Source organism: Canis lupus, chromosome 29, assembly GCF_011100685.1.
Source record: "Canis lupus familiaris isolate Mischka breed German Shepherd chromosome 29, alternate assembly UU_Cfam_GSD_1.0, whole genome shotgun sequence".
NCBI lineage: Eukaryota > Metazoa > Chordata > Mammalia > Carnivora > Canidae > Canis > Canis lupus.
Window position 1 is genome coordinate 8153358 of NC_049250.1, and position 24528 is coordinate 8177885.

Genomic DNA, 24528 nt, shown 5'->3' on the forward strand with positions numbered 1-24528 from the left:
CCAAATGAATGAGACCATATAATGTTTGTCCTTCTCCGATTGACTTACTTCACTCAGCATAATACCCTCCAGGTCCATCCACGTCAAAGCAAATGGTGGGTATTTGTCATTTCTAATGGCTGAGGAATATTCCATTGTATACATAAACCACATCTTCTTTATCCATTCATTTATAGTTCTTAAATCACTGTTCTTAAATCTAATCTGTAATACAGACTAGAAATCTGCTAATAGCTATTTGGCAGTGGAGACATTTGGTTCAAATGACCTTATTTTACCCTAAAAATTCATCTACTGAAGAAGATTGTGGCATGAGGGGAAAAGATAGATTCGGAATTTTGCTTGGCTTGGATATATCTGCTGCTTAAGAATAATCTCATGGATTTGAACTCAGGTTGGAGAGCGCCCGTGTGCAAGCAGAGATGTTGGGGGACACTCTCCATCTGCAATCTTGGCTGAGAGGGTGGCAATCTGGAGCCTTGGATGGTTGGAACGGCCAACACCCTTTGTGATAGGAAGCCCTCGACAGTGTGGGTAAAAGGCAATGGCTTTAGCAGAGGTAAAACTGTGGTCCCAAGCCTGTTGTTAGCCCTTTCTGGCAAGGGTTGTCTGCCAACCATGCATGGGATCCAGCACAACAACAAATGTCAAATGACGTACCAGAAGCCCACGGGTTATTGAACGAATTGTATTATCAAAGCAAACAAAGGCTGGGCTTGAAATAGTCTATAATTCTTCACATCTCCAGTTTGAGGCTATATCAGCTGTACAGTCTTGAGAAAAGGGTATAGTCTGCAAAGTTTACCATGGATGTGGCCTTGGAAAAAATTAAACAACAAAGAGCCCTCTCAGGCCTTGCAGGGCAAGGGCCGGGACAGGGACAGGGAAGCACTTCATAGAGCAGAATCAGGCAGCACCACTTGATAAAAGGAGCCCTGCTGATTCCTGCTCAGCAGGATTCCACCCTTAGGGACCACCACGGTGTTTCCTCTGTCCACCCTTCCCTCCACTTTTAAATGGAAGATTCTTCTTTTCTCTTTTTTCTTTTGTTTCCTTTCTTTTCTCTTGCTCTCTTCCTAATCATGGCTATCCTGCTTCTCAGGCACCTGTATATTGAGTGTGATGGGGGTAAATGGCTTGCCTTTTATTGTGTTGTCATCAAACCAAGAAGAGGCATATCTGGATTTGATGGAGAAGACTGCTTGGCACTAGAAATTCTGGACTTTGCAAGGCATTCAGCGACCCGGCAGGGTAGTTGAGGTGGACCTGATCTCTGGGTCCTGTCTGATAAGAAGAGTATACACACATACTTGGGAAAGTAGACCCTGGCAGAAACCGTAAGTTGACACCTGCCATCTGTTCTTCTTTATGATAATAGAACCCCTGATCTTTGGCTGGCTCATGGAAGCACAAAATAGAGACCATGTTCAGGCTCCTTTGCAGGTTGGCCTAGTCATTTGACTAATTCTGGCTAAGAGGATGTGGGGTTTGCGAGGTGTGCGATGTCCGTGGATTGTTTTTAAAAGATGTAGAGGTGGCTTCTGTCCCCTGGATTCTTGTGGGCTGGAATCTAGCATAATGGTCAAAGTTTAGTGGTCACTGTAGACTGTGCTCATTAATGACATGTGGGCTGTAAGCCATGCATAGCAAATGCACCCTGGGTCCCTGGTACATGGATCACCCTACTAACCTGAACAACTACCTGAAACAACAGAGAGAAATACATTGCCACTTTCCATCCTTCTCACATCGGGTTTTCAGTTACCCCAGCTGTAGGCAATCCTTACTAATAGGCTGAGCCAGCCTCGATGTAAAGAGTAGTGGTAAGAGCCTGAACTAAGGCGGGAGTACTAAGGACCAAGAGGAAAACCTGCTGGTGATGGTGGAGAGGCAGAGTAGCCTGGATTTGATTACTAATTGCATGGAGAGGTGAGAGATAAAGAAAAGAACATTGTGCCCAGGGTTTCTGGTCTGGACGGCTTGGACAGAGCCCAGGAGGAGGAGCAATGGGCATGGTTAGATGTCCCGGGCAGGGGGTGAGGAGTCATCTACACATTGAGGAATCTGAGGACAGAAGCTTGAAGAACACTGATAATTTGAGGAGTGGGCAGTGGAAGAGGCCAGTAGGTAGATAATGCCGAACAAGGGCAGACAGGTTAACAACGTCAGTCATAAGAAGTAAAATAAGATGAGGAGCAAAATCCTCAGGGATCTTTTCATAGAAATAGCCATCACCTGTTGGATGTGGAGGCTGGATGGCTTAGGAACCAATGTGAGGAGAGGAGATGGACACATTCCTCTAGGCTGCATTTTAAATGATGTTACTAATAAAGAGGAGAGAGTGTTACTGACACTGTGGAATGGAGGTTTTTGGAAAGTTAATTTTTTATTAGTTTCAAGTTTCGCATGGTGTTTAGTGTACTTACAGGATGCAGGGAGCAATGCAAGGTGGAGAGGTTGAGGTGTAGGATAGGGTGCCTCAAAAGCCCCGGAAGGCCCTGGGAGGGCACATGCCATAGGGTTAACCAAGTAGGTGCATTGCTTCCTGAGGCTGATGAGGCGGAGGCAGAAAGAAATGCCTCTGAAGAAATTGGATTGGGTTGCTGCAGAGTTTGTATTTCTCAGCTTCAATATTCTTGGTGAAGTAGGAGAGGTGAGGTTTCCCTTGGGAAAGGTGATGGGATTCTGGTGAACTTGAGAAGAAAGGAGCACAGAAAGACCACCATGGGGGAGAGAAGGAGCCAAGGGGGACAGGTGTACCTGGCTTTGAGTAGAGGCCCCGTGTGATAGCAAGGCTAGCCTCTGGAAATTGCAAGGGTGAAGACAATGTGAGGCAAACCGATGAAGCTCAGGCCTTGAAGCAGAAGCTGAGGACACTGAGCTGAGGGGTCTTACCTCTACCATCACTGCTGTAGTTAGTGCTGGCCCACAGAAGGGAGGTCCAGGTGCTAGCACACTCACGGTTACCGTCCTACAAGCAACCTTCAAGGGCTGAGCACCAATGACTGGTGCACTTGTCACTGGTTTGGATTCCAAGTTGACAGCAAACTTGTGAGGAAAAAAAAAAAAAAGGAATCTAGGCAATGAATGGGAATCGCAGGCACTCAGCCATGGTCTGCTCACCAGCAGCACAGGGAAATTATTGAGGAGCTTGGGAGGGAAGTGAGCTGGAGATGCCTGGATAAACTCCAGAGAGGTCACCATCCTGGAAATGGAGGTGCCTAGATGCTGCCATAAGAGCTCTTCACAGAACAGGCCTGCATGGGACATCTTGCCTCACATCAGCTCTTGTTTGCTGGACCAAATTCTTGGTCATGTTTCTCTCCAGTGCTGATTCTCAAAGGTCGGAATTAGGGTTTTCGTTTATTTTTTTTTTCCCCAAGCACTTAATTCACTGTACCTCCAAGATTCTAAATGATTTCATTGGATGAATCATGACCACCTCACCATTAGGACAGTGTGGGGGGGGGGTGTAAAGATCATTCATGCCCTGGATTTCCTTTTCTATCTCAGGCTCTTTGGATCTCCCCAAATTCATACATTGAAGCCCTAAGTCCACAGGGTGGTGGTGTTTGGAGATGGGGCCTTGGGGAGATAATTAGGCATAGACCCAATCCTGGGGATAGGGCCCTCATGATGGGATTAGCAGCCTTACAAGAAGAGGGGAGCCAGATCTCCCTCTCCATGCCCATACCCAGAGGAAGGGCTGCATGAGGTTATAGGGAGATGAGGTGGTTGGTGAGCCAGGATGAGAGCTCTCACCAGAAACCAAATGAGCTGGCGCCTTGATCTTGGACTTCCCAGCCTCCAAAACTGTGAGACAATAAATTTCTGTTGTTTCAGCTGCCCGGTCTGCGGTATTTTCTTATGGCAGCCTGAGCAGACTAATACTACATCCCAATGTAAAAACCAAATGAACAGAAAAAGAAAAAGGGCATGGCCACACATTTGTACCCAGCCAAACTCCTAATACCAAGAATTCTTCTCAGTTCTTGAGCAGCATGGTGACTCCTGGATGCTAGATCATGTCATAATGGATGGCAGAAGGCTCAGTCCTGAGGTATAACTCTTGCCCTCAAGGCTCACTTAGGTGTCAGGGTCTTGATTATGGCTTTATTAGGACTAAATTTCAAATGGAAACTGGTACGAAACAGATGCTGAGAGCACTTGCCCCCCTTGTATTAAGTCACCTTGTTGTAGATTACCCTCTAGAACCCTGTAATTTACATGTGGTGTCTTCTCATAGGAGCTCTTCAAGTAAATCCGAATTTGTTTAGACAATTTTATGGGTACTGTAAAACCACAATTGAACTTCAGGCCTTTGTAGCAGTACAGCCAAGATGCACTCCAATTAGAAAAAATTGCTGTTAATGTTGTTACGATGTGGTGGCTGCCCACTGCACCCCAGACCTTTGTTCTCCTAAATCCCTCGAGTCTCTTCTTTATTCTTCAGCTAAATAGACAGGCCCCTAGATTCTACGCTTTTGGAATTGTAATAGAGGAGCAATATTGTGCCTCTCTCTTAATTAACCTTGTTAACCAAGGATTTGGAACATTAGCTGGTTAGGCTAAGAGGGCCTTTTGAGCTGCTCAGTACACATCTGTAGTTGAGTAGGATGTCACTCTTGTGAAATAAGATGCCTTTTCTTCTTTGGCATACACCAAATACCTTTATTATTCTTTGAGTAATCGTGTGATATTCTTGTTTAGTGAAATAATGTGTGTAAAGGGCAGAGCTTCATGCCAGGCATAATAAAACCTTAGTTATTGCTTTTATCATTATAAAACAAGGTTGGTTTTTTTCCCCCTCCCTCTTTTTAAAAGTTTTCTGTATGGAAAGGAAATACAGGGGCAGAGTTGTCAGAATCATGCAGGCAAGCTCAAGATAAATCAGTCTGCGGTAGATTCCAGCTTCCACATTCCCTGAGACCTTTGCCTTTCTAAGAGCATCTTACCCCCACCATATTCATGACTTGTTTCTTTGACTCTCACTGAGTCTCCTGAGGTACTTCCCATCCTTTCCTGCTTCCCACACAAAAGAAGGTAAGAGACAAAGGCTGCTGTTTTTCTCCAAAGGCAGATACCCCTCCCAGCCTGGGAAGGAGTTCCAGGGATATGGCAATTAACGTATTTTTTTTAATCTTCCTTTTATAGTTAATCTCCAAATCATGAAAGCAGTTGGCCAGTTCATTAAACTGTAGGAATACAATAGGTCTGAAATGAAGGCAGCACAGATGAATGCCAATGCATAAAACTGTCCCATTTGGTGGAAAAATACAACATGAATCTCAACCTGAAATACTAAATTAAACATTTGAAACTAACCACATGAATATGTTTTCAGACTAATAGGCAGCAGTTCATCTAACGCAGTGGAATGTCATCTTCAGAGTAAGAAGTAGCCATTCTTTGATCTCTTCTAGGAAAAAAATGCTCCTGTTTAGAATTTGGCATAAAATCACCTCCTACTAAGTTCATTCAGTGAATGTGCAGGAAGACTCCCTGACACAGTGGCACCTGATGTGCCCTGAGTGGGACTGGCACTGAGTCTGGGAGTACCCAAGGCATGTAGAATTAAGCATTTGTATGGCTGCTTTGGGAAGAAGGCCATGGGATGCTGGCATATCCTACGCCAGGTGGCACAGTTTCAAAAAGGCCAAAGCTGAGAAGAAAAGTGATGGGGAACCCAGAGCTATGGAGTGCATTCTAGCAAAATACTCATCCATGCTCTTCACCTCTCACTGTTCCCTGCTGCAAGTCCAGGGAAAGCCGCCTGCTCCATTTGAGCCACCTCCCCAATGGCTAAAGTATAGGGCAGCTCATGAGAGACAGGATTCTTTTTCTCACACATCTGTTGCAAGCAGAAGTGACAAAAGCAGGCTATTTTTTTTAATTAAACAAAACAAAACCCAACCAAAAAGCAGATACGAACATTATTTTCAAAGGCACTGGTTGAAAATACTAGTCCAGAGAGCAGAAAAAGAATGGTACATGTAGTTTCCAGATATATTGTTGGACAAAAATGCTTTTCTTCATTGAAATAAGAATTATGGAATGCTGGCTATCAGATGACATCAGACACTGAGTTGGTCTCTACTCTTTCTTGTTCTTGCCAACAAAGCCATCCATTATATTCAAGGCACCCATATAGTCAGCCACAAGCAGTGATACCTTGACAGGCAGGATACTAAAGAGAAACAAGAGAAGTTTTCTTGGTTATTATTATCATGAAAGCATCTTACCAACTCGGTGGAAATGCAGTGTCCCTGACTTGTTGCAGATGAAGTCACTGGCTTACCCACACAGTAGTAGGGGGCTTGTCCACTATCGGGGGAGGGCACTGGCCTGGGGTCTCTATATGTCTTCTTGCTTTCTTTACGTTTACTCAACTCACTTCTCACATCAGTTTCCAGAGCCTCCCTGCACTATGTGATTATTGATGGGAAGCAGTGAAGTCTTGTGGAGTGGGAGGAGCCTGGCTTGAGTCCTAGCTTCATCACTTACAATGCCATCCCAGGTACATTACTTAGTTCTCTTGAGTCTGTTTCTTCTGCTGTAAAATGAAGCCATCAAATCTCATTTTCTGGGACTCCTGTGAGGAATAGATAGGTCCCTAGACCTTTGGCAAGACTCAACTAGGACCACTCATCTTCTCTATCCCTGCTCACCCTTCCCAACAGAGGGCAGACCCCATTAATCCTGACATTCACACTGCAGAGCAAAGGGAGGCATGGTAAACCTAAGACTTGTCCTCACGGTAAGATCAAGGAAAGGACACTGAGCTCACATCCATCTGCAGGCACCACAGGATGTCACATGTTACTTTTTCCATGGTACCTCCCCTGAGCAACACACTGAAACATCAGAGCTCAACCCGCATCACACCCATGCCTCCCACTCTGGGATTTCTCTTTCTTGCTTTGTTTCTTCCTAGCACTTAAGACTACCTGGCATACCTTTTCTTTAACTTAATTTTTTTGTCTGTTTGTTCTCTGTCACCCACCCCACAAGAAGAAAATCTCCATGAGGGCAGGGACTCTGGTCTTTTTCGTTCTTTGTTGTAACCCCAGATCCTAGGACTGGGTTAGCAATTCGTGGTGCTCACTGGGTGCTCTCTCATGCTTACTGAATGAGTATTTGAAGGAATGTGTGATGTCATCCCCTTTATTGAAACTTCATGTTTCTAAATGGTTCTCAGGAACTATGTAGATCTCTCATTAACCGGGGTCCAGAACTAATATCTTATAAAAGTAAATATAACCTCTATGATCATTCAAAAACACTAGAAAAATTAAGTCTCATGTTCTTTACTGTTGGCATTACTATATCACACACTTCTATCTATTAGGCAATAATAGATGGCCACCGTCCTGTGCACATGCCCGCTGTCCCATAAACTGTGTGACCCTCACTAATCTACAAGCTATTACAAGCACTGACTTTGAGGTTGTAAATGAGAAAAGTGGCCAGGAGAATAAACGGCATGCTCAGACTTAAGAAACAGCTGGATCATAACCCCAGATTTCAAAGTGCTTGTCAGAGATCCTTTACCCTGCCTCCTACAGCCTGCCGGCTGTATCACTCCTGTGCTAGGTGAAGCCGGACCCATGAAAGGACACATGCAGAATTCTGTACCAAGTACAAAAAGAATACTTGTGCCAAGTAGATACAGTTAACTGAAGAGAAGAAGGCATTTCCTTATGCAAGAAGGACAGTGGCTACCAGCCATAATATCTACCTTCAAATAACTGAAGAATTGTTGTCAAGAGGAATGGAATTAGACACAGTGCTAGAGGGCAGAGCTAGAACTGGTGAACATTTAAAGGAGACAGATTTCAGAGCCATGGAGGGAAGTGGGTTGATAATGGAATGTGCTTCCTTGCAAAGCAGAAGCCCTGATTGGGCAGAGGGTAGGGAGGTATGGTATAATTAGATGACCTCTTACAGTCCAGAAAATGAATTGAGATAGTGGATATATGCAGCTGCTCAGCAATTTGGCATTACCGTTCCTATAGCTGGATCCCATGTTCACAGACTGCAGCTGATGGGTCTCAGCACTAAAATCCAATGGGGAGCAGAGGGGGTAAGCAAAGATGCCCTCTGGTACTTTCAAGAGGTGGTTATTATTTTAGTCTCCTGCCTCCAACTTTTTAAGCCATCTTATGCTTCAAATTTATCCTCCACTGCCAGTTTTACCCATACCAGAGCTTCCTGAAATGTTTGGCTTTACTGTCTGCCCTTGACTTGGGGGATCTGTACTCGAGGAAGCGTGGACACAGTATCTGTTCCAACATGATTATTCTATGATGCCCACAAGAAAGACCATCTGTCAGGGGAAAAAAAAATCACTTCAATCTGTCCACAGATCATTCACTAAACCCACTTGTCTCCAACAATAATGCAATAGTAAGATGGCTGGAAGGATCCAATTCCATCTTCTAGACTCATGGGAAGCACTGCAACTATGCAGATTTGAGACTGTGTCAGCAAACTCCCACAGGAAGGGATCAAAGTTCATTCATTTGACAGATATTTTTAAAGGGGTTCCTCCTGGTAGAAGACTAAGCTATTGACTGGCTCATTGGAGAAGTAACAGGAAGTTGATATTGTTACCTTTTCAAAAACATCACAAACGATATAAACCTTGGTACATATAAGTACACTTTCTCTTGCAGGATGGCATCTACTATCTTGTCAACTACATATTCTGGTTCCAGAACTGGTAACAGAAAAGGACGGCTAAGGAGTAAAAACAAAAACAAAAACCCAAGTTAATAAATTCCTAAAAAAAAAAAATCTTACAAATTAGGGATAAAAGAAGCTTAAGAAATTATCACTTACTTGCCTCTTTGACCTATTTCTATATATACTCCTTTATCATCAACATGCTAATAACAACTTTCCTCTGAAATGGCACCTGATGATTCTAATTAATACACTGGTGTTACAATATGCATATACTTGAAACCATAGCAAGCAACTTCCTGTCATCTCTGTGAGAGGCAGACTTGGGCATTCATGCCCTTTCAGGGATTTTTCAGTCCTTCCATGGAGTCGGCCAGGGAAGGGGGCAGAATGTAGTTTGGTGGCAGAGAGAGAACGCTACAGCCAGGGATGCTGGGGAGGTGGTCAGCACATCTGGCCTCGGGGTGGTAGGAGCTGGACCCAGCCTTGATAAACCCATCCACATTAAAATCAGTATCTTAAACACAAACACATCTGAAGAAGGAAAAAATTCTGAGATCTCTTATAAATCAGGCTAAGAAACGTTAAAAAAAATAGAACAAAATAAAACAGGTGGTTAGTCATTTCTAAAAATGCAGTTTCTCTGAGATCAAAGGACATACTTACACAGTTGAACAACCTTCAAACATGCCAGTGTTAATAAAAAATGGGCATACAATAGTGGTTTTGATGCCGTTTAGTTTCTGGACTACTGTTTCTGCAAATATAGATTCAGCAAATCCAAGGGCTGCAAATTTACTTGCACAGTAATCTGAAAAAGGCAAACAACGCTAATGTATATTCTAGAGCTTTTAAATGGCATTACATCAAAGTTTCCTCATGACACTAATACAAATGGAGAATGAGACAATGATTCCAGAATTATTTTGTAGATCTTGGTCTCTGTGCCAAGAGGAACAAGTGGAGAGGAACAGTATCACGTAAAGGTTGGTTGACAAAAAGGGGCAAGTGCTCTCCAGGAGACACCAGGCTTCCGGGCGCCTCCTGCAGGTCACATTGCTAGACATCACTTCCACTCTGACAAGTGATCAGACACTGTGCCAGCTGTTACACAGGGCACAACGTGGGCGTCCAGTCCTTGTCCCACAGACTTTCCAAAGTATCAGGACAGAGAGATACACAGAAGAAGAAATCCATTAATAAAGGCATGTAGGAGTCCAGGCAAGAGAGATCTGCATGGGCTGTGATACTCAGATCAAATTTTCTTCTAACTCTGACTCTCTTCTGCTTGCTGGAGAAAACCAGACTGAGGAACACCAAGCTCTATCTCTTACACGTCTTGAAAATGCAGGGGGAGTGGGAAGCGGCGTCGATGTCAGTTCTGAGCTTTCTGCCTACAATCATACATCAACTAAACAGCTGCATATTGGACTCAAAAAATGGGAACATTTGGGGGAAGAAAAGGCATTTAGGTGGCCTCTGACTTTCCTTTTCCTCACACCATCCGAAGAGGCAAAGGGGCTGTCCTTGCTCTGGCAAGAAGCAGCCACTACAACTGGCAAGAGTCAGGTCCCTAGGTTGTGGTGGGTTAGACAGTAGAGGACAGGATCTGAGCAGCTTCTAGGATCACCTGAGTCATTTGGTACGAACGCAGGTCAGTGAGCCCCTGCATTTCTGAGGTTCCCATGAGCAGATGTGGTCCAGGACTCTAGCAATCTGCATTCTAAATAGCACCCTCGCTGATTCTGATGCAGGGGAGCCAAGATCCACACCGAGGGAATTACAAAAATCTTACACATGTTTCTAGGGTGAACAGGGCATGGGAGAGTCTTATATCCTAAGACAGAGATATTGTGCCAGGAAAAGGATTCAGAGGAGCTGCAAATAGACCTGTAGGAGTTCAGAGACCCATGAGGTAACAATAATACCTGGTGAATTCTAAGAAGGATGGAGGAAAGGAAGTTTCACGCACGGGGAGATGTGTATAGATGGGTAACTGTATAGATTTGGGGTGACTGGTGGTTCTGAAAACCCTATTCCTGTAATTGAGGTGAACTGTGCCAAGACCACTGCTATGCACCTTGAGCTTCGAGTCTTCAACCAGTGGACAAGCAGCGAGGATAATTTTAGATTTCTTGGGCTTGAGAAACTTTCTCCAAGCCCACAGCAGAAAGAATCTATTTAATGGAAATTTCAGAGGCCAGAATGCTCCTCCTTACCATCCTGATAACAGCACCAGGGAAATTCTGGGGGACGGTGCCTATGCTCATCACTTGTATAAAAATAATTTATCAGTAAGGTCTCTTTCTTTCTTTTTTTAAAGCCCAGGGAACTGCACTGACCCAATGATTCCAAAGTGCATAGTTCAACCTTGTATAAGCAAATCTGATGGGCAGCTTTGCTGTACCATGTTCTCAACCACTTACCTTATTGAGTATGGCTCTTAATTTATAACCCTTTATCATTTGTACATCAAATCAACGCTGATTATTCAGAGCTAAGTAAGATAAAGTCATAAAACTTTTTGCAACTGCTAAATTTCTCTTACCTGCCAGTTTACTTATTCCAACTAATCCAGCTGAACTTGAAATGCAAACCAAATGTCCATGGTTATTAGCGATCATAGCAGGTAGAAAGGACTTACAAGTCTAAGAAGAACAAGGAAGAACTGTTAACATTTTGTACTTTTTTTCAGAAGGTTATATGACCATTCTGATGAAAAGAGAGTCTTTCAAGTTCATAAAAATACCTGAAGGCACTGGGGTATAAAAATGTAAACATCTGGAAAGTAAGCCTCGTAGTTTGTTCAAGCTCGTAAATCAGTATTTTCCTGGTGGCAGTTCCAATATTATAAAAAAGTATTTATTAAGACTTATATTTAGCTCATATTTGACTTTGAAAAACAATATTCAGACAATAATTGAAGCAGTATTGGAGAATCTTAACTGTGGCAGACACAATCCACAAACCAGTAAGAGTACTTGGAGAGGTATGATTATTTAGATTTACATTGCCTTTCCCACACTCCTGCTTGGATCATATTTGGATTTCAAATTTTTCGGAACATTATTCATAGGACACACTGATGTTGGTGTCAGTTTAAAAACATCACTTTGTTTTGAAATTCACCTCTACTTTGAATAATGGTTTCTTTTTTTTTTTTTTTTTTTTTTTTTTTTTTTTTTTAGGTTGGCAAACTGAATTTATTTATTTATTTATTTATTTTTTTTTTTTTTTTTTTTTTTTTTTTATTGGTGTTCAATTTACTAACATACAGAATAACACCCAGTGCCCGTCACCCATTCACTCCCACCCCCCGCCCTCCTCCCCTTCCACCACCCCTAGTTCGTTTCCCAGAGTTAGCAGTCTTTATGTTCTGTCTCCCTTTCTGATATTTCCCACACATTTCTTCTCCCTTCCCTTATTTTCCCTTTCACTATTATTTATATTCCCCAAATGAATGAGAACATATAATGTTGAATAATGGTTTCTAATTTTTATTCCACGCCAGTAGAGAGGATAGAAGATAGAGAGAAAGAAAGGATGTGTGCTGTGTCTCAGTACTCTAGAGCACCTTCACCTTTGATGTGGGGCCTGGAAAAAGAAGGTAAAGGAGGGAGAAATGAGCTTTGATAGAAGATATATTCTACAACACAGAAATAAGTCTTAAATAGAAATACTTTAAAAAAAAAGAAAAAAGAAATACTTGCTTATTTATGTGAATTTGTATTCATGCTTATTTTCAAATTTGAATCATATGAATAAATATGAGAAAAGGGATCTCTTATAAAAGTCAAACAACCTTTGTGTGCATCACAATGACTTTCAGAGAGAAACTAACGCTTAGAGAGAGGTGGAAAATCACAACAGCACAGCATAATAAAGAGCTCCCTGAGTTGTGATGGCCTGAGATGAGTCTCTTTACTTCTCCCTGGGGATGCGTCCCTTAGGAGCACGGTCACCAGGAGCCCTCTGACCCACTAGCAAGTGCCTACTCTATGCAGGGGCTCAAAGAACGTATGTGGATTTGACCAGGAAGAGTGTCCAGAGTGAGGATGATGGGGGCCGGGGACACACCAGCATTTTGGGGACAACTAGAGGAAGAGGGAGACAAAGGAGAGAGAGAGAGGAGAACCAGGAGAAAAAAGAACACAGCAGGAGTAGAGACTTTCGATGAGATTATGGTTTTATCTTAATTCTGGCTGAAGACTCTAACTTCATCCTAATGAAGGAGAGGGATATTTGGGACAAGACACCATAAATCACTTGCAGTAGCTCCTGAAGGTAGGCAGTGGCCACTTAGTTCTGGATCTTTCCATCTTTCTCCTGGAAATAATACGAACACCAATAATACCACCAATGCCAGGACACTTTTGGTGAAAGTAGGGGACAGAAACCTATAAAGTCCAAATAACATTGGACTTCAGTTGTCAAATGAGAGTTGGGCAGGGAGTCCAAGCGAGGAGACACAAGGAGCATGAGGGGAAGCTAAGACGTCCAGGAGAGTCGAAGGAGAGATGTCTCCTTCGTTCCAGGAGAGAACCACCCAGGGCAGTGGGAGCAGGGAAAGGCAAGGGAGGGTAATGCCCGTGGGTGAGGAGGCATGGCAAGACTGGTTTTAGCTAAAGCCAGGAAAACCCAACATCTGTAAGGGGCAGATCACCTTGGAGGTCAGGGGCTGTGCCCTTTAATGCCCACAGCTCCTGTCCTGTGCCTTTTGATGTCACCAAGCATACTGGTACAAATTCTCCTTTCCCTGGTTAGATACTTAGGGAGGTGACTGCAGGTCTTGGTTTGCCCAGAAGAGACGTGATTAATGATTATTTAATAATGCTCACTTTCACTTTATTATATATATATATATATATATATATATATATATATATATATATCCACTTTCAAAAGAGTTCTGCCTAGGCAAATTATAAGGTCACCCTGGTCACGCCTAGGCAAATTATAAGGTCACCCTGCTGTCATTTCTGTGTAGCCTTGAGCAAATCTTTTAACTCCCCTGATCCCTTATTTCACGGAGCTATTTTTTTTTTAAAGATTTTATTTATTTATTAGAGACACAGCGAATGAGAGAGAGAGAGGCAGAGACACAGGCAGAGGGAGAAGCAGGCTCCATGCAGGGAGCCCGACCCGGGACTCGATCCCGGGTCTCCAGGATCACACCCCGGGCTGAAGGCGGCGCTAAACCGCTAAGCCACCGGGGCTACCCTCACTAAGCTATTTCAAGGATTATACAGGAGGTGCCAAGGAAAGTATCCGACATAAACTGGCGATCAATAAGTGACAGTAAGGCCTTGGGACAGTTGTGTCTTTGCAGGATTCCTGAGCAGAGGCTCAGACAGGTGCAGGTTACATCAGATCAAGGGGGGACAACTGGGTAGACTGAGACGAATCTAAAATCAAGACGTCTGTGCTTTAGTTAGGGGCAAATAAAATTTTAAGAGAACTAGAGGAGGGGTTCTTTCTAAATTCAGAGTAACTTTATATTTGTTATAAGAAGAAAGAAATAATTACCCATAAGTGTGCTTTGAAATTCACATCTAAAGCTTTTTCCATCAGCTCATCTGGGCAGTCGAGGAAATTTTTGCCTGTCACGATTCCGGCATTGTTGATTAGGATGGAGATATCGCCAACTTCTTTTTTAACCTGAATTGAATGACAGGAGCAACAGCACCAATGGAGTAATTCTTTACATGATCTAAGTCTCGTCTTCCCATAGCTTTCTATGTTTCTTTTCCTTGTTAACTCAGATGGAGTGTACGCACCCGGCAAATAAAGTATCCTTTATTTTCTTTGCTGAGTTTATAGTGCGTCAGACATCCACGTCTGATGCTCTTCTTATTTTTCCCCCTGTCTTAGGACCATTCCAACATTGCAGGGCCACTACCTTCCTTAACAATTAGAGCAATTAGAGCTATTCTTATACTCGGTGATCAGTCACATTGCTTCAGGCTCTGTGTAAGTGGCAGGTCATTTCAATTATTGTAATAGGACATAAGGCCTTATAGCCAAGTCCTAGAAATCAAGACCCAGCACACACTGAGGCGAGGTGGAGTAGGAAGACACAGAAAGAACACGAAGTTCCTAAACAGGTTTGACGTGGCACAGCTCAGAACCTGTCTGTCCTGCTTGTACCAGCTAGCTGGTTTTCTTCTCCCTACCACACGCTTCTAGGTGTTAAGATATGTGAAGGGAGGATCAGGGGTTGCTGCAACACTGGCCAGAGCAGGTACTCAATGACTTGTAGTTAAGAAACAAGATTTCTGGGTGTGACCTTGGAGCGTTTTGTTTATGGTAAATCTTTAGCTTATAATCTTGGCTCTTATGGTAGAAGTGAGCACAGGATTTTCCAGGATTGGTGACAGGAGATGGTGGTGTCCCTTTGCCTTTCTGTGTTTTGAATTTCATTACTGTGATTTGTATCCTACAGCAGGGGCTCTGTCCCCAGATCAGTGAGAACCACTGGTTGCACTTGCCCTGTGCTCAACAACAGGAAGCTCACAGCAGTACCCTTAACATCTCCAGTTCTCTGTGTGTGTGTGTATATGTGTGTGCACGTGTGCGTGCATGCGTGCACCTCCCTATATGAATGGCACAGGCTGGCACAGGCTGGCACAGAACGGGCTGTATTACTGAAGCTGGGTAGAAGCCGCCACCTCTCTCATCTATGTTGTGGAAGGCCTGGGTCCCAGCAACGAGGGTGATGTGTAAGGTATTTATTAGCCAACTAGATCCGTAGCCTAGGGAAAATTCAGGATGAAATAGAGCCTACAGAAACCCCACATTTTATGACAGAGCTTCCTACAGAAACCCCACATTTTATGATAGAGCTTTCAGATAAAAGCACTGTCAACACTCTGACTTCAAGTTTTATTTGGAGAGGGGCTAAAACATTGAAGTCAAATTCAAGCTGAACAGCAGTCGAGGCTAGAAACAACTAGCTTTACCTGGGGTTAAAATCAGGTCCAGGCTTCCAGGTCATTCCAGGTGTCATGAACGAATCAAGGGAATAAAAGGCACAGCATGAAGCATATAGTCAGGGAACTGTAATAGTGTTGTATGGTGCCAGTTGGTACCAGCACCTGTTGTGAGCGTAACATAACACATGGAACTGCTGAATCACTGTGTTGTACATCTAAAGCTAATATAACATTGTCTATAAACTATACTCCAAAAAAAAATAAAGAAAGAAAAGAAAAGAAAAGCTGGACAGGGCTGTGGACTGGAAGACAGTACCAGCATCAGAGGCTGATGTCCTAGCTCAATCATGGATGGCAAAGCTGGAAGTTACATCACAGAGAAATAAATAGGTGTGTGTATCCACTGGTGCTTCCTTCATGAACAAAGCATGTTATCATGTCCTTGACAGAATAAACATCAGAATTTCAAAATGGCATCTGGTTTTATTATCCATGGCTTGTATCTTTGCAGTATGTGAAAATTCTATCTTTATGAATCATACTTTAAATGTACTGGGCTAAGTATTTGTGATAAGATTTTTCATGTGAATAATCTTCCTATTGCTTTATCTGTTTTGTACATAGGTTTATCTTTTTTTTTTTTTTTAAGGATTATCTTGCTCCAAAGTCTGCTTTTTCCTTTTATGTAAAGCTTTGAAAGACATCATGAGTATTCAGCCTCTGCCCTGTTGGGGAAAAAAGGGATCAAGTTCAACTGTAGTTCACTTATATATTTAACTATTACTGACCAGATAACACAATAAAGCTCATCCATGGGATGAACTTATGCTCATAATTGTTTGCAATTATGCTTTTTTATAAGAGACACGGGGTACCATCTAAGGGAAATGATACAGACTAGTTTTTAACTAGTTTTCTTTTTTTTGCATCCATTATTCTCCTCTTTGTAAGAATGTGGCAACAGTCTGTTCAACCCTGGATAACAGGTCTAGTGAGATTCCCACAGAAACTGTCCCTGCCTAATGGTAGGGATTCCTCTACAAACATCCACGCTGTAAGAAAAGCAAGAAGACAGCAAATCAGTGTCTAACTTTAAACTGTCCAAGATACTGGGATGCCTGGGTGGCCCAGTGGTTCAGCATCTGCCTTTGGATCAGGGTGTGATCTTGGAGTCCTGGGATCGAGTCTCACATCAGATTCTCTGCATGGAGCCTGCTTCTCCCTCTGCCTGTGTCTGTCTCTGTCTCTCTCTCTCTCTCTCTCGGTGTCTCTCATGAATAAATAAATAAATTAAAAAAAATAAACTGTCCAAGATACTAATTTTAACTTCCCAACCACAACTTATTAGTGGTGATGGGCAATAAAGAAAGGTCTGCTAGTGACCACGTGGTTTAAAAAAAATGAAACATTCCTGAAATTTGACCTTGCACATCAGGAAGCAGAAATAAACCTTAAGGTGTTCTCATAGATGTCACAAATAAGGCTTTTTTTTCCCTATTGAAACAATGCAGTCAACTGGAGGTATGCCAAGTAAAATTGATTCTGATTTGGACTAAGGGATATCATTAAATGTACTCAGACACTTCCACATGCCATGGTAAAAGGTATGCCACTACATAGCCCTAGTCTGGTCTTGTGTTCATTGTTCTAAATAATTGCTTACCTAGGATGCCAAGTTCTGAACTTGGGGCCAAACTATGATCTGGGGACACAAGCATTCAAAGTTCTTGGTGTCTGTGGAGATGGCACACTGTCATACCACCCTGAAAAGTTTCACCTTGATCACTGCTCTATGGAATACTTAAAAAAAAAATCCCCAGTACCTTCTCTCTATCCAGAATAAGAAGGGCAAATGGCTGGTTTATGAGTGGAGTTGAGTTTGCTTCCCCTGAATTGAGAAGAGCACGTAATCAATTCTTTTCAAGACCCATAAGTAAGAAAAGCTGAATAATAAGCTGGTAATATTCAATGTTTGACCATTTCTGAGCTAAGCATCTTGGCCAGAACTAAATCACAGATATAGGGAAGAGGCAATTATTTATTTATAGAGTGTCTCATATTAGCTTGCTCAATATTGGAAGGTCATCAGGACTTGAACATGAACCAATTATTGCTTAACAGTGGCTAGAGAAGTTGTTTGCCATCATCATGAGTGAACACATCAGGTGATCAGTGCTTCAAATGCACAGGGATTAATCTGTGAGGTTGGCAAAGGCAAAGACACACCTGCACCTTGAGGGAGATGCTAGCTTGTCAGGTTTCGGTCTCCAGACTGTACTGGGCTGCCAGGGATTGGAGCACAGTTACAGATGTATAGCATTTAAAGACAAATTTAAACAGAAGCTACACAATCACCCACCAATGACCTGCCAACCTTACCACTAGGAAGTGAGGTGGGAAGGAGATTTGAGGTAGGGTCTACAGGCTGTGAAAGAGCTTTCCAATGTGGCTGACCTGCTCTTTGCAGGCCAGTCTGGTTCCTTCCTTCTTACTGAATTGGGGAATTCTGGGTGCCACCAAAAAAGTGGCCCAGGATAGTGATGTGCGGAGTACTCATGACAATGAGGCGGGGAGGGGATAGAGAAAATCCTTATGAGGGAAAAGAGGCAGCAACAAGTATGTGCCTCAATGAACTAAGAAAACTCTTTCCACTGCATAGTGGGGTTATGACTTCCTGGAAGCCTTCTTTACTCGTGTAGCTGTATCATCACCAAAGAAGCCATAGCAGTTAAGAGTCTTTAGGATGAATAAAATATTCTGATTTTCTTATGACTATTTTAAAAGAAATACACATTCAAATGAAAGGCACTGTGGTATGGTGGAAACAGCTGGATTTAAACTCAGACTGAAATGGGTTCAAGCCTTGACTTAGTTATGTGCTAGCTCTGGGACCCTGAATAGATTATTCCATATCTCTAGGTCTCCTTTCTCTTCCAGGAAGGGGGCCACCCTCTACCTCTTATACTGTAACAGGGGCCGCACAGTCCCTACCGTCCACTGGGCAGGGAAGAGTAGGTCCTCTGGAGTCAACAGACTCAAGGCTGAGCTGGATCTTTGCTACTTAGTAGCTGTTTCTTAGGGGAGCTACTTACCTCCTTAAGTCTTGGTTTCCTTATTTGTGAAATGGGCCTCATAATGGACCTCACTTTATAGGATTATGATATAATATAGATGGGGTGCTTAGTATGGTATATTGTACACAGTGACAATTCAAAAACCCTAATTTTCACTCCCCAATTCTTTTTTTTTTTTTTTTGAGAGAGAGAGAGAGACAGAGACAGAGATAGCGAGAGAGAGGGTGAGTGGAGAGGAGAGGGAGAAGCAGGCTCTATCCCAGGACCCTGGGATCATGACCTGAGCCTCCCAGGCGGCCCTCCCTAACAGCTTTTAAGTTAAAGGGTGCTGGAGACAGGCAAATCTGCACTGAGCAAGGCAAAGGGACAGAGGAGGCATGCGTGTGGGCGTATCTCAGAGTGCTTACTACCCACGGGGAAGAGCGAGACACAAGAACTACCTGCTCGGCCACTCTGTATATGTCTTCCCTTTGGCTGCAGTCGCAAGTGTAGGCATAAACTCTTGTGGCTCCGGCTTCCCGGGCCATCCTGCACGTGTCCTCGTTCCCCTCCTTGTTGATATCCCAGAGAACCAGCACCGATCCAAGGCGGGCAAATCTGAGGGCCAAGAGCCTTCCCAGTCCGCTCCCGGCGCCAGTGATGAGCACGATTTCACCAGCAACGTTCTTCCGTGGTTTGGGGATGATGGTGAAAACCATAGATTCCAGAAACGCAATCACTGATTTTCCTAAGAAAACGACCAAGTCCTTGGCTGACTTCAGGTTAGAAGCCATGTTGTGGCTGAGACCTATGAGAAAAAGAGACCCACATAAAGACCTCGGTGACTATTCCCTCTGAGTGTGCAGACGACCCAGAGCTCATGCTTTCTGAGATAGTCGGAGAAACTGGGACATGTAATTTAAACTTCCCTCTTGGTGGCAGACTTTGAACTTAGACACAGAGACTGTGTCTTGGCCAGCTTTCATTCACAGCACCAAGCGGGGCTCACATCTGAGTGTTGTACAGGACAGAAACGTTCCCTAACTAGGAGGTGTAACCATGCCAAAGTTTAACACAAAGGAGAAGTTAATTATTTCTCATAGTTAACCTTTCTTCATAATAATCTCAAGTCCTGTTGACTGCTTTTATTATATTGTAATGTTTGTGTGATAACTGCTACCTCTCTGGTTTTACTTTTGTCTCCTTTTAGGTTTGTGGTTATTGTTGTTGTTGTTTTTAAGATTTATTTATTTGAGAGAGAGAGAGAGAGAGTGAGCATGAGCAGGGGAAGGGGGCAGAGGGAGAGGTTGCGGGAGAGAAGCAGACTTCCTGCTGAGAACAGAGCCCTATGCAGGGCTCTATCCCATGACCCTGCGATTATGACCTGAGCCAAAACCAAGAGTCCAACTCTTAACCAACTGAGTCACCCAGGCGCCTCTGGGTTGTGTTTTTTAATTTGCACAGTTCTTCTTTAATTCTGTGTCACTATTTAAAATCTGACATTCAATAGATAAAGAAGATGTAGGGCAACACGCACGCACACACGCGCGCGCACACACACAGATACCACACAAAGGAATGTCATGCAGCCTTAAAAAAGAAGGAGATCATGCTATTTTCAACAACATGGATAGAACTAGTGAGTATAATGCTAAGTAAAATGAGTCAAACTGTGAAAGACAAGTACCATATGGTTTCACTCATACATGGAATCTAAAAAAAAAAGAATACACAAGTAAACAAAAAGAAGAATCAGACCTATAAATACAGAGAAAAATGGAGGGAGGATGGGGAAAATAACTGAAGGGGAGTGGGAGATACAGGCTGCCTTCCAGTTATAGAATGTGTAAGTCATGAGAATAAAAGGCACAGCACAGGGAGTATAGTTAATGACACTGTAACAGTGCTGTGTGGTGACAGATGGTAGCTACACTTGTGTGCACAGCATGACATCTAGACTTGTTAAATCACTATATTATACACCTGAAACTAATGTAATATGGCATGTCAACTATACTCAAGTAAAAAACTTAAAAAAAAAATCCGAGATTCAAGAAAAAAATGTAAAATCCTATTTGTAGAACACATTCCAAAAGGAGTCATTGATATTCTAAACTTTTCAGTTTCACTGTGAGCGTGGGATACCCCTTCCCCAGATTCTGGGAACTCCATCCCACATCACTGACCCTTCAGCCTTGGGACTGTAGAATATAGGTGAGAGACAGATGAGACCGCTGTCCTGCCCTGCCCCTGCCTACCTGTGAAACCTAGGGCAGGCTACTTGCCTATCTGGGCCACAATCTCCACGTATCTACTGGTCCTGTGACATAGGGTGGCTTTGCAGATGAAATAGGAATGAATGTTATGTGCAGGACCACAATGCTAGCTCACAGTAAGTGCTTTATGAATGTTAGCATGTTTCTCAGATTTGGAGTCCTGCTCACCAAGAAATCACCCAATAGGTTTGCTGAATGAATAAAAGGCCTCCCTTTGACAAGCTCATACAGGGCTATAGTTTACATCCTGTTATCAGTTGCTCACCCTTTAGTGAGAATGAGTTTATAAGATGCTTTACTAAAAGCCAGCGGAAAGGGAAGGTCTTATTTCCTACAGGATGAGAAGACATGTTTAGCAGGAGCATCCTGTGCTGGAGGTGGGAGGCTTCTCTGAATGGGGTGTCCAATTGAGAGGCACAGATGAGGGCAGGAGATGTCCTTCATTAAAGAACCAGCAGATTCACTTACTTGGCAGTTTGGTTGAGGATAGACTAGTCACTATTTATGATGATGGGTGGATAGATTCATCAACAGCAGGGCTTGGAGCATGGTGAGACCCTTAGAAGTCACTGTGACCTAAATTGTTGTTTCTTGGCTCATTGTACAGATGGGACTGAAGATCAGTAAGACTATGTATATAGTTTACCCCAGGTCCTGGTGCTAGGTAGTGCAGGGCCAGCTGAGTTCATTTATTATATTTACTGAGCCCTGATGCTGTGCAAGTCTGATGCTGGACATTGGGACTGAGGGAGTGAGCAGCCTCCCATGATCACTGTCTTTGTGAACCAAGGGTCTAGTTGAAGAAACAGACACTGAGCAAATAAATACATCACTACAAACTGTTATATTACAAATAAAACTACAGGGTGCTATAGAGAATAGATGGGAGATCTGGTTTAGATTGGGTGCTGGGGAAGAAGCAACAAAAGAGATTTGGTGGAAGGTGACATTTGAGCAAATGATGAATGGTCAGAGGTACACAGAGAGAGAGATCTGGGAGTAGCCTGACCAACAGATGGAAGGAAGAGTTTGAGGCTCGAGGTAGTTAAAGCCTGAGAATTAGAATCCTGGTGGTAGGAGGCATGGATGTTTTGGTTAAAGAGAGTTCTTGTGGGGATCCCTGGGTAGCGCAGTGGTTTGGCGCCTGCCTTTGGCCCAGGGCGCGATCCTGGAGACCCAGGATCGAATCCCACGTCGGGCTCCCGGTGCATGGAGCCTGCTTCTCCCTCTGCCTGTGTCTCTGCCTCTCTCTCTCTCTCTCTCTGTGACTATCATAAATAAAAAAAAAAAAAAAAAGAGAGTTCTTGTGGAGCACTGGGTTTCACCATACTTTGGATGAAATGGCCCTCAAACTCTCTGACATTTTTGCTCGGATTTATTTTCATATAGTAGCTTTGGATGATTGATTTGAATGATTTGCTGAATGTAAAAAAAGGCCTCCCCTTTTAGAAAAGAGCCTCTCAGGCTCTGCAGAATTTGGAAGGAAGGTGCCTTAAAGGGAAAACAGTGGTTTTCAGACTTTCATTTTAAGCACAGTTGAGGGGGCTGTGTCTTTAGACTGGCAAGGATGACGGCCAGACTTGCCACAGTAATGGGGCACCCTGGGCACCTTCTCCAGGCAGCAGCCTGGGTGACTCCCAACAGTCCTTCCATGAGAAAACCTACACCAGCTCATCCATGCCCCCTTTCAGGCACACCACTATGCAAGTCCATGCCAGAGGGACAGAGGTCTGTTTCTCTCCTCAGTGGGTTCCAACACCATGTGGATGGCTAGGACTCTCTGGGAGAAGGTTCTTAATGCCAGAGGCCCTAAACTCCAGCAGCCCATTGTCTCAGTGCTGGCACGATGTAAGACCTAGAGCAACATCTTACCGCTTATTGCTGTCTCAGCCAATGTTTACTAGGTTCTTAAGAGCTTGGCATCCTGAGATCGCCCTCACTTGGGGTTTAGGGTGTCTGTTGGGTATCTGCACAGGTAGTCAGTTGTAGAGAATAAAGTTTGCGCTGGAATTCTGGATCTGCCACTGATTTCTCTGCAACGTTGGTTAAAGTTTTCTTTTGTGCCTCTTCTAATAAGAGGATTCCACACTATGCACTGATGGAGGAAATGTGGAAGTGAAAAGATTTAATATGCTTCTCTCTCTGTCTCTCATGAATAAATAAATAAAATCTAAAAAAAAAAGATTTAATACAGTCAAGTATTAAGGCATGTAATATGGTCCCTATGTTCCCTTATGAAATTTCTGAGCACATTGGGCAAAGAAAAAGGTCTTCACTGTCCTGCACACAGCTCCCTCCAGGATGTACTGGGTGGGGGCAGGGGTGGGGCAGGAGGAGCTGGGCTGGATTTCAGCACCTGCCAGGTGACACCTCATCTCCATCTCCACCCCTCCTGCCCAGAATGTGGAGGCCTTGCTAGAACCATGCCGGGCACAATGACTATGCATTGGCTAGAGCTATGATTGGTGCTCCTGCATAGGAATGACGATCCCTGCCCATAGGAAGGAAAGATGGTTCTAGTAAGCATACTTACAAACACCTTGTAAATAAACGTAAGGTTTCATTTTAGTGTAAAGACTCTTAGGAAGTTACAGAATATATTAAATTTAATCAGTTTATACACCTCTTTGGGGTCTGCATCCCATTCCCTGACTAGTTCAAAAACTGAACTAACTTGAGGCACCTGGCCAGCTCAGTCCAGAGGGCAGCGACTCTGGATCGCAGAGTCGTGAGTTCAAGCCCCACGCTGGGCACAGAGCTCACTTTGGAAAAATAAAAAAGAAAGAAAGAAGAAAAAGAAAAGAAGAAGAAGAAGAAGAAGAAGCAGCAGCAGCAGCTAAACTACCCTGTGCAGTGTAAACACGTGCCTTCTTCCCAGGCCAGGGCGCACGCAGCCAGTTAGGGGGACGTGAGGAATTGGGGGCGGCGAGGGGGGCAGACGCGCCGGGCAGCGGAGAGCAGGTGCCGCTCCCTCCCGCCCACCCCAGTCCGCCGGCCCGTGGGCCCCCACCCCGGGCCCCCTCGTACCCCGCCCCGTGCCCCCCCCAGCCCCAGCAGTGCCCCCCGGGCGGGGCACCGAGCTACGGGCGCCTCCGGCCGCCCAGCGCCCCTCCCCGCCCGGGGGATTGCGCGCCGGGTCCGAGGTCGGTCGCTCACCGAGCGCACGCAGCGTCGCTGCCGGCCCAGGCGGTGTCTGCGGGGGGCGCCGCGTCGCTGGCTCGCGGCTGGGCGAGGTTCCGGGGTTTATCTCGGAGGCGGCCCCAGGCCAAGTCCACGGCTGCCGGCTCCGCCCGCGTGGGTGGAGCCGCCCCGGGGCCGCAGCCACGTGGGCCCGCGCTCGCTCCCCCCTTTCCTTTTCTTTCTCCCTCCTCCTTCCTTCTCCTTCTCTTTCCTTCCTTCTCTTCCCCGAGGAAAGAGAAAGGAAGAAACCTCCTTCCCTCCTCCCTTCCTTTTCTCCTTCTTCCTTCCTCCTTCCTTCCCTTCCTCCTTCCCCCTCCCTTCCCTCCGGACACTTCCTTCCGGACTCATCTCCTCCTCCCTCAATCCACCTCTGCATTTGACGCCTTCGTCCTCCCCCCTCGC

General features: G+C 44.3%; 1 protein-coding gene across 1 annotated transcript; it reads right to left on the reverse strand.

Annotated features, from left to right (window-relative positions):
- Positions 1 to 5867: 5867 nt before the first annotated feature.
- Positions 5868 to 24254, reverse strand: SDR16C5 (short chain dehydrogenase/reductase family 16C member 5). The gene is made up of 7 exons (XM_038579348.1): positions 24103 to 24254; positions 19132 to 19478; positions 14212 to 14343; positions 11234 to 11333; positions 9352 to 9496; positions 8614 to 8739; positions 5868 to 6187 (listed from the first exon to the last, which is right to left on the reverse strand). Exons 2-7 carry the CDS (start codon positions 19462 to 19464, stop codon positions 6094 to 6096), a joined length of 930 nt encoding a protein of 309 aa, XP_038435276.1. The 5' UTR covers positions 19465 to 19478; positions 24103 to 24254; the 3' UTR covers positions 5868 to 6093.
- Between the last annotated feature and the right edge of the window lie 274 nt (positions 24255 to 24528).